The sequence below is a fragment of the Pyxicephalus adspersus genome, chromosome 8 (assembly GCF_032062135.1).
Source record: "Pyxicephalus adspersus chromosome 8, UCB_Pads_2.0, whole genome shotgun sequence".
NCBI classification, from domain to species: Eukaryota; Metazoa; Chordata; class Amphibia; order Anura; family Pyxicephalidae; genus Pyxicephalus; species Pyxicephalus adspersus.
The window spans coordinates 51,053,626-51,064,787 of NC_092865.1; the positions used below are offsets into that span (position 1 = coordinate 51,053,626).

General features: G+C 42.1%; 1 protein-coding gene across 1 annotated transcript; it reads right to left on the reverse strand.

The window, feature by feature from the left end:
- Positions 1 to 546: 546 nt before the first annotated feature.
- HMCES (5-hydroxymethylcytosine binding, ES cell specific) lies at positions 547 to 7,832 on the reverse strand. Its single transcript, XM_072420565.1, has 7 exons — positions 7,680 to 7,832; positions 5,844 to 6,054; positions 4,241 to 4,384; positions 4,042 to 4,161; positions 3,505 to 3,665; positions 1,155 to 1,347; positions 547 to 1,055 (listed from the first exon to the last, which is right to left on the reverse strand). The coding sequence occupies exons 2-7, from the start codon at positions 6,030 to 6,032 to the stop codon at positions 855 to 857; spliced, it is 1,008 nt and encodes a 335-aa protein (XP_072276666.1). The 5' UTR covers positions 6,033 to 6,054; positions 7,680 to 7,832; the 3' UTR covers positions 547 to 854.
- Positions 7,833 to 11,162: the final 3,330 nt, after the last annotated feature.

Genomic DNA, 11,162 nt, shown 5'->3' on the forward strand with positions numbered 1-11,162 from the left:
GGAGACACACACAGGATCTGATATCAGAGGATGTCTTATTCACGGGTGAGTGCCTTATTTTAATTATTTTATCAAAAACCAGGGGTGGCTTATTTAATGGGGATGGCTTATAATCGGGGAAACACGGTAGTATCTGCTAGGATGGGGTCAATGCTAGGAGGTGGAAGCAGAGTTTCAGATTTATTGCTGGGAGGGGGCAACAAGATGAGCTGTTAAGTCAGGGTTAAAAAAGGGTAGCAAGGGAAGCTGAATTCCTGAGTCTGCTGGAAAGGGGACTACAGAGGTATAGAGTGAATGATGAAAGGTGAGAGCTGAGATGTCGAGTCACTGCTAGGTAGGGGCAGCAGCATGAATATAATAATCACTACTGGGAGAGGGCAGCAGGATAACCCAAGGCTGCTGAATCACTGCTAGGAGGGGTAGCTGAGGTGCCAAGCAGTAGCTACAGATGCAGACAGATTTGCTTTAATCTGGCAAACACTATCATATTATCATTAAAAGCTATATACTCAAGATCTGAAGCAAAGTACCTCATCATAATATATCTTTTTATAATAAACATAAACCAGATCTTTATTAAACATCCAAAAAAAGTACACAAACTATGACATTTCTGGAAGGGCCGAGGCTGTCAGGTTGGTGCAAAACCCCATTACCAATTCTGCAATAAAGGAAGAAAAGTGACCAAACCAATCACTGAAATGAATAAACCAGACTCCAACAAACTGGAGTAACCAGAAATTAGGCAACCATTGGAATATAGAGAATAATGCTCGGTGAAGAGATAGACTGAAAACCAATATGTGAGTCTGTAAGAGAGTAAGTAAGGGAGCCATTGTACAAATTGCAGTGCGTCATCTCTTTGGTCTCTTTGGAGAAGGCTCCCCTTCCCTCTTCAACCATTGATGCATTAACCCTGCACTGGTCTTTTTGGGCGACACAGCATACTGAGATAGTTTTGGGGACTTCAGCACTTCCCTGGGTTCTTCTTTCTTTGGAGATTTACTTTGCAGCCATTCTAACATCTTCTTACTGCTGGCACTGAGAGCAGGCTCCTACGTAAAGAAAGAAAGAAAGATGAAAAAAAAAAAGATGGAAAATCTAAATGGAAAAAAAAATACCAAGAGCACAGAACAAAATGTTCACATAATGACCTTTTTAGGTTTTAGAATGAGAGGGACAATGCATTCCGGTGTGTTGTTTCGGGAGTTGTTTACTACGGTGGACACAGGGTGGTAGATGATGTTTTCAATGGGGTGAATGAGTTTAAGTGCTTCTTTGGCAGGCACCTCCCCAAAATCCAACCACTTCTGGATCTCCTCGTCTCCATCCAATATAGCCGGCATTCTGTGAACAAAGCAAAGTAACCAGAGACGTGAAAATCTGTATGATGCTGCAGAAGAAAAAAAACACATATAACAATCTGTAATTAGAGAAATGTATAGACTGCAGTCCTTTGTAAAAGGAAATTTGTAATTTTCCTGGGTGTCCAGCTTTAAATTAGAATCACAGACAGAACCCCTGACCTATTTTGTGCAACATGTAGATATGACTAACCTGGATATCAGATGTATAGGAGTAGGCTGTACAGCAAGGCATTTGGGAAGCCTTGGGTATGTTTCAAGCAGCTTTGCTGAAACCTTAAAGGGGGGACTAATCCCTGGGGACACTCACCTGTCCCTGTTCCTTCGTGGGGGCCACCGTCCTCTCCCTTCTTTTCTTCTGCATCCTGATCCTCAGCCATCTTGATTGGCTGGGTTGGCATTTTGTTCAGTCTCAGCAATCGCAAGGAAAGCCAGGATTTTGCCAGATATACCTGGGAACAGGGACAGGCGGGTTGCTATCAGGCAGGAAAGAATACTTATTACAGAAAGGATATCCTGTCCTTTTCTGCAATAAGGACCTACCTGATGTCAAATTTGTAATGCAGTTTTGCTCCACTTTAGGGATGGTAAATACAAAAACCAGGGCTACAGTCTAAAACTATAAAATATATCTAAACCAAAAAACAGAAATGTAATAGTTTACCAGAGCTGGTGATCCTGCTGCTAACATTTGTTACTGTTAACTGACATAACTTCCTTTGCCTGCATGGAAAGGAGATCAAAGGGCCATTTGCTGTCTTCTATCCACCCAAGGCTTAGATTTCTCTTTTGCCACTACAAGTGAATCCACGTTGTGATATCAGTAGTGCTACAGAAAAGAAGTTGCAGGCGCTGCGGTTGTTATAAGAGTTGAGCCGACTAGATGGAGGAAGAGAGAAGATTCGCTTCACTGAGCACTGAGTCAACTGGAGAGCCCAACACAGGCAACTCTCCACCGGAGAAACAGAATGAAAGTCTATAGAAACAAAGGATCACCACTTTCACCGATGATGACAGCTCACTATATGTAATCTTCTCTGCCCGCAAAACCACAAATTGAAATGTTCAGATATCAATCAAGATAGTTAAACATTTTCTTCTGTTCTAAACAGACCTCTGTGATAATAGAAATTGATTATTCCTACCAGACAGCAGAGGCTCCTGGCATCACTAAACACTTTCCAATAATCGGGCTGAGTTAAGTTTATTAGAAGTGAAATTAGGTTTCATATCAAAATAATGAATTGACTTCTAAATATAAAAGTACAGGCGAGGAATTGTTATGTTCACTACAATAAATAGCTATTTGCTGCCAAAGACTTTGTTATTAGTTGGTTTTCACCATATTTGTTTTCACCATCTGGGAAAAGGTTATTTTTGAATCCCCTCAACATTCAGCTCATGGTGCTCCTGTCATACCAGATCTTGGTGGTGCCATTGCTGATTGCCCCTTGTAAAGGCTGGTTCACTGGAATAAATTAGGAGACCCCATCACTTTCAGTCAGGGGAAACTGACAGTGCCAATCGGCAGCCTAGCCACCCCCAGAAAGGAACATTCACCTAGTTATGCTTTCATGATCTCTGCTGAAGTAATATACATTGAGTACGTTTTGGCATTTTGAGCACATCTGGGTAGAAAATGTGACAGGTAAATAAAAATCCAGAAATATTTTTTCCATTGCTATGTAAATTGGGGCTGCAATTTCACTGCAAGGGTCAAATGTGTGTTTAGGTTTTATGGGGCTTTAAAATGACCTTACTCTTTGCTCCCTGGGCAGAGGTGTGCTTCTTTATCCCTTGATGATTTGGGTTTGTGGACAGCTCTATGGCATCCTCATCTACAATGCAAATCATTGGTGCTGCATTGTAGAAGATGAAATCAGAGTCTGCTATGGATGCACCTTAAGAGAGGAAGCTGCTGTGGACAGGATGCACCGGGAAGGAATCAAAAGAATGAGAAACAATCAAGTCCATTTACATCTTCCCTAGACAAAAATGAACATTTAACCCTTGCAGTGTGCAGAATCTGCAAGTCAGGCTATAATTTATCCTGCTGACAGAAGCAATAACCTACTTCTGTCTTTATATTAGCTTTCCACAATGAATTAAGCACAAGATCTATCGATTTTGATGTACTTGCCTGTCATGTATCCAGTTCATGGTCTTAGAGGCATCCACCGTGATTACTGTGTAGGAATAAAGAGGTTCCCCGCCATTGGGGGGCTCCCAACAGTCAAACAGCCCGGCCATAGTCAGTAGTCTCCTGCCATTGTCATCAGTGGAGTCTTTCTCATCTGGAGACTACAGGAGAGCAAAATAGAAGTATTACCTACAAATGTTTTATGGATTTCATTTTAATGCACTTTTAATGTAAGTACACATTTCTTTATATTTTAATTTTAAAAAGTACAGAAAAATAACTTATAACTGTTGGTTTGTCATTATTCCAGTCCAGTTTTAACTGTCTTCTCCTGCAATCAAATAAAAAGGAAATAAAAGGAGAGGGACAGGGACCACAGATTAGGTGGGCTCCATCTGACTTTCTGCAGCTTGTAATGCATACTGTGAACCAAAATCAGAGTGAGCACAACCAGTACAATAGGAGTCTGCAGGTTGAACATAGCACAAGGAAGCCTTACAGTTATAGAGCTTTCATTCAGTCATTGTGGGTAGATACCTGCTCAGCTTTTACTGGTGGGAAGTATATATAATATGGCTGCTTTTCACCATCCTGCCTTCTCCATTCATAGAATCCATCTGCTAGAATCACACAGCGCTTTCCTTTAAACAACGGCCCCTGTGAACAGAAATCAGCTATATTAGACAAATTATACAACATTTTGCACACTAGAAAACTAAAGAACTTTCGCCCTTACCTTGTACAAGGTTTTCTCAGCCATGGTGTCACTGCGGCAGTTGCTGGTGTTGTACTGCATTTTGGAGGGGTCACTTTCAGTGAACCAGGAAGGAATGAGACCCCAGCGCATGGCGGCAAGAACGCGTTCTGAAGAGTCAGCATCCTATACTCGAAAGGAATCACAAATATTGATACGATTCATTTATAAGTGCAATCCCAGTATTCTTCCCAGACATTGTTTTAAGCTGGGTGGGAAGACGCTGTAGGCGGGTGGCCGCCCCTGTATTGTGTGACCCAACTTTTTTGTAGCCACTCATAAACAGCAAGGTGGTTACTAAAAAGTGCTGGGTGGTTTACCCTGCTAAAAGGGTCTGGGGATAATACTGCAATTCTAACAAATAAAATCTTTCAAAACAAAGCTATTACTCTGTCCATCCAAGTGCTTATCAGCACATTACATCATTGCGCTTTTTCATGTAAACCTCTCTCGGCTTCTGATAAAAAAGGTCAGGGGGGAGCCTGAGCCCAATGGGATGCTTAGTGTAAGGAATAACGTTTTTACATGAAGAGAGAGTGGTAATGTGAAATGTGCTTTTCAACAAGTCAACTAAATACTTATTCTTTAACTTTTCTTTTTTTCTTTTAATTTTCACCTGTTCATTAGGCCAGCGACACCCTTCCTGTTAAGGGGTGACAACACTTATTTACTGCAATGAGGAGCAGCAGTGTCACCCCAGAACTGAAAAACCCAAAGTTATATTCACTGTACAGGAGTACCGAAGAAAGAACTTTAGGACGACACCTTCTTCTTCCATAGGTTGGGGATGCTTTGGGAGCTTGTACAGAGAACTGTGAACAATGTAACTAATAAAAGTTAGCACAGGATGTTACAAGGAATTTAGAAAGTCTGTAGGTATTTCTTTGAACTTACTAAACAGTTCAGTTTGTCTGATACAAATGTCAGCTAAAAATCAATCAATAGTACTACACACTGCAAACCAATAATGATTCCTTATTTGAGCACTGGAATTTTTCCATCCTGACTGATTGAGGTTCTCTGGACTGTAACCAGTGTTTCCCAACCAGGGTTCCTACAGGGGTTTCTAGGGGTTCCTTGAGCAATGAGCAACTTGTTCCACCCAGGTCAGTATAAATGACACCAATCTTTTTTTTTTGGCCATCTGTAAGGGTGACATTCTTGCCATGGCCAGTAATGTAAGAGACATTCTTCCTACTGAACACCACACTATACTAATATACTGTGAGCTGAGGATATAGTCATTATAGCAGGGTTTCCCTGGGTTTTGACCTGAAAGTTATTTCAAGGTTTCCCCCATGTTAAAAAAGCTGCTAGAAACTATAAGTAGATGCCGGTTCCAGTACATTGACCCAGCACTAGCAGTGCACTGTTTCTTTTTTATGTTCAAACAACGGTTTCCTTTCAAAAATTGAAACCGCTAAATTTCAATCTGAAACCAGCACAGTCATGTCTCCCCTTGCGGTCTGCAACACTGAAACCATAATACAAACTCGGTGTTGGTCGTATTTTTAAGCCAGAGAACAGCTGCTCAGCTGATTTTAGGTGGAGGTGTCCACAATTTAATGTAATGGTTGATTCTCACCTTCTGGAAATGCTTCAAGGACAGGAGGACAGGGCTGTTGGATTGGGGACATTTGTTATACGACGGCTTGTACTTGTCAGAATCGCCTTCTCGCCACCGGGGGCGCTTTTGTTCTTCACCTTTGTTGCGATATTCACAGGCTTTGCTGATGTCGTCCGGTGCCAAGGTACACGCCGTGCGTCCGCACATCTTGATGTAGCTTTACAGGGACCTGCAAAAAGGAAATGAGAAAGTAGAACACAGCTGGGAAATGTTCAGCAATTAGATTTGGTGAGCAGTGATTGAATTGTACGGAGCCAACCTGTATTTAAAAAAAAAAATGGCTATCATTGCTCAGCACCTTTTGGAAATGGCAGTTTTCTGAGTCCCAATCGTTGCCCATCTGGGAGCTCTGACAGCTTAAAGCCCCCAATTCAACCGGCACCCAACCTGGAACCCCTGATCCAACAGGGAGCCCCCCATCCAACCATCACCCCCAATCTAGCCAGCGTTCAACAGGAAGCCCCCTATCAAACCACAGCCCAACCTGGGGCTCCCGATCTAAACCACATCCAACAGGGAGCCCCCTATCCAACTGGTGTCCCTGATCCAACCAGCACCCAACCTAGAGCCCCCAATCTAACTGGCACCCAACAGGGAGACTCTGATCCAAACGGCGCCCTAATCACCATCTTTAAACCAGAAGCACCAATTCACCAAATTTTAAAGATTTTTTTCCCCTTACTAATATTTGGATTTCCTGAACAAATCATACCTTGTACATCACTTTCTGATTAACTGAATCACGTACTTACAGTAATCAGTTTGTGAATGATTTGTGGAATGATTGCACTGTGTATGGCCAGCAGCCTCCAATCTGAGGTTACTATATGAGCTATAGGTACAGCTTAGATTTTCACACTTACATAGCGTCAGAACCTATTATCTGGTGAAAAATCTCTGGATGACAGGTGCTCTTTAATACACGGCCCTGGCTGCTGCATTTGGAAACACTTTACATATTGTAAATCACTACAGGAAGCAATCATTTAATTTAGGCTCCCCAGTCAGTACAAACCCCCGGGGGGACACAGCGGAGGCATTGCAGGCTCAAGTGAAGGTGCAGAGCCTTTAAGTGAAGGTGCTGGGACTTGTAGTTCTGTTGTGCAGTAAACGATACAGATTAGGTGGACTACAAATCCCAGTATGCAATGTAACACTGCTGGTTACAACAGGACTACTTGCAGAACCCCATCCTCTACAGCTGAGCATTGTAGTCCACCTCTGCAAAGTAGCTTGACATGCTGAGACTGGTGACCCACCCCAGCTGAACCAGTGCGGCCCTGCATGCTGGGATCTGTAGTCCACCTCAGTGGAGCAGTGCAGCCCTGCATGCTGGGATCTGTAGTCCACCTCAGGTGCACAGTGAAGCCCTGCATGCTGGGATCTGTAGTCCACCATTGCCACACTGCACACCCAAGCATGCTGGGGCCTGTAATCCACCTCAGAGGAGCAGTGCAGCCCTGCATGCTGGGATCTGTAGTCCACCTCAGGTGCACAGTGAAGCCAAGCATGCTGGGATCTGTAGTCCACCTCAGTGGAGCAGTGCAGCCCTGCATGCTGGGATCTGTAGTCCACCATTGCCACACTGCACACCCCAGCATGCTGGGGCCTGTAATCCCCCTCAGTTTGGCTTGGACTACTGGGATTTTAAGTTTTCCACCAGTTGGAGTTACATAATGGGAGCTGTGAGGAATCCCAGTCCACTTTGGAGAAAGTTCCCTCCATGCAATGGAGTCATAGCCACAGCCAACTATATCAGGGTGTTTCCCCTATCTCTGTCTCAGTTGCACTGACCTGTACTGTGAAGAATCCACCGAGCCCGGGTCTGATCACATCGCCATATCCTTACATCTGCCGCCCCACTCTCACCCAGGGAGACACCAGCACGTGACCTCACTGTCTCACGTGATCCAGTCAGCCTGGGATGGGCGTGGCTGCGGGTTGATTGACAAATTCTGGGCGGGAAAGTGAAGCTCGGTCCAGCTGCTGTGTGTGAATAAGGAGAGTGTCCGCCATATTGGATCTGACACCTCAGCTAAGGAGACACACAGGAGGGGTCAATGGGGGCCTTTCATTAGCAATAAGAAATGACTGAGTTACTGAGAAATAATATTGCAAAAAAAGGGAAAAAAAAAAAAACAACCAGATTTATGGTCTCTTTTTAATAATGTAAATAAAGTGTTAAGTTCCAATATTACAGGCTGGGCAGGCACAATACCAGCTATGAGGTAACCTTAGCCGTCACCTTCTGAGGTAACCTGGCACCGTAAATTCTGCCAGGTGGCACCAACTCCCATCTGAAAATCTTCCTTCGCCCGATGCACCTACATTGTAGCAGACATTTATAAGGAAGGGAGAGAGAAAAAGGTCCATAGGTGTCACATAAAAAATTCCTGTCAATGTGGGGGTACATTGATAAACATAAAACAACAATGAGCTTCTCTCAGACATCCGGTTTCCATGGTGCTCCGTCATAAGGTTCCATATTTTCTCTGGGGAAACACGGCAAAGCGCCACGGAAACGGGTTTTTGGAGGTGGTTTCATCATGTTTTCTATTATCAACATTTACAAAGTTTCAGCACCTTTTAGGTAAAGCTGCATGGGAAAATATACTAACGGTGTCTCTGCAATTCAAACATTTTTAGCTGTGCGTTATGACGACTTCCCAACAGACATTGATGCACAATTTTATTTATCAGCATTTTGTGTTACCGGGGACTGGAATGTACACTTGCCAACTGGCTGGTATTTTACCCATCTGTCTGGTAAGAATTTGACTTGTTGGCAATTTTTTAAATCATAAGTAAAAAAAAAAAAGCAGGTGGCTTTTTTTTTGCAGCAAAGATGGCAGCCCCTCTGGGAAGCCATGATGATCATTTAAAAAGGCGCATTATTTATGCTGTCCAGGCAATGTTGCTATATTTATTATATGTTCCATAACTAGGGCTGGCACCCTTTCTGGGTAAAAAGACTGGACTTTTTGTCTCCCTGTCCAGTTCTTTTAGTGCAGGGCTGTCAAACTCAAATACACAGAGGGCCGAAATTAAAAACTTAAACCAAGTCGGGGGCCAAACTTGAAATTTATTGAAAAAATTGAGGAAGTTTACTACTTCATCCATAACTAACAAAAACAAACCCCTCTACACACACTTTAGGGCGGAAAAGACTAATTTCTATCTATCTATACAGGCTGTTTGTTGTTCATCCTCTCACATCACAAGTTTGTCTGACACTAAGTATTACACTATGCAGTCTCTAATGGATTGAAACAAACGCAATGCCCCTGGTAGTCAGGCACCATGTGATCATTCTATGTATTGCATGTATTGAAGATGTGAGGTGGTAACACGGGCGGGCCAAATGTAGTTCATTTTCGGAATTCTTTGGGGCCAAAAAAGAGGACCTTGAGGGGCAGATTTGGCCCGCGGGCCAGAGTTTGACACCCTTGTTTTAGGGGGTCTCCAAATGGACCATCAGAGATGAGACAGTAGATCCTAGGTAAGAGAAGAAAATCAAATACTTAGCAGTTAAAGCAAAGAGATTCTAACTAAAACCAGGAAATACATCAATCTTTATAGGCATACAGAATAATTACTGTATTGGAGGGATTAAAGCGTACCTAAACTCAGAATTTTTACTTTACATAAAAGGGTAGACAACCCTTTTATGTAAGATACAAATTCTGTTTGTATTTTTTTTTTTAAGCACCATTTAAACAACAAAAAAAATAGGGTGGAGCACTATCCCCTTAATTCTCTATTGCCTAAGTGATCCAGAATAAATAGGAGAGCAAAGCCTCCCGGGATACCTATGTCACACATCCCTGGAGGCTCTTGGGTGCTCCTTCTGCACATGCCTGAGCACTTTACCCCTCTGGCGTTCTAATTCTGTCCATTTTTTTACACAAAAAGAATTACATTGTTTTTCATGGAAATGTATTTTACATTGTAGGCCTATAATTCTTAGGCATAACTCACCCAAATATGTCCAATATTTAATAAATTTAATACTAAACTTTAAATAAAAAAAAATCTGTTAAAACAAGGGTGCATAAAATATTAAAAAAATACAGAAACCGGTAATATAACTGTACAGTAGCATGTATAATATATATAAATAAAATATTTATTTATATATATTATATAAGGATTACTTTATATTGGATTCAATACAGCTATTTTGTATTGAATCTAATACACACACCGACGCATGCACCAACGTCACCGGGTAAACCCTGGGAACGTCACTGCACTCACCGGATGAGATCCGTCAGGCAGGACCCTGGAGAACACGATGGCACAAAGTAAGTGTGTATTTTTTTTTGTTTTTAGCTACCCCGAGTGTGGCTCGGAGCTTCCGCTTTTTGCATGTTTTTATTACTCTGAGCCACACTCGGGAATACCGCCAGGGGGGTTAATCAAAAGGGAAAAAATTTGCCGATCTCACGCATGCACAGTGAGATTGGCAAGTTTTTTTTCCAAAACTAGGAAGAAGAACTCGTAAGAAGAGAAGATGGCGGCACCTAGTGTGCTGGCCTAAAGATGGATGCCGGGACAACGCGGGACCCGATGTAAGAAATTTTCGGACCAATCGACTGCTCTGCGGGTTTGAAAGTAAGTGGCTTTTTTTTTTGTTTTGGGCAGTTTTGAGTTTACTTCCTCTTTTAACCACCTGGGCGGTTATCCCGTGCCTGGTTCGGGGTAAGAAAACTTGCTACTATCGGTTACCCCAAACCAGGCGCGGGGTAGCTAAAAATATTAACACGTATAAACAACATTGTATGACAATCGGATTACAACTGAAAAAAAATACTTACCTTGTCCCTGCAGCTCCTCCGGAGACGTCCGTCCTCTTCTGTCTTCATTCGGCGTGTGCAGTGATGATCTTCAGGGTTTCCCGGTGACGTCGCTGAAAGCGTCGGTGCGGGCGGGAGGCGGCAAATTTAAATAACTTTGTATTGAACTCAAAACAAAAAAACTGTATTGAGTCTAATACAAAGAAATCTTTACATATAATATATATATAATATTGTATTAAATATATGGATATTATATAAGCTACTGTACTACTGTACAGTTACATTGCATTATACACTATTTTTATTTTTTTTTTAAAGATTTTTTTTTTAATGTTTTATAAATTTTTTTTTAAAGTTTATTATTAAATTTATTCAATTTTGGACATATTTCAGTGAGTTATGCCTAAGAATTATAGCCTACAATCTAAAATAAATTTCCATGCAAAAAATGTTGTTTTTCTTTCTTTTTGCATGGAAG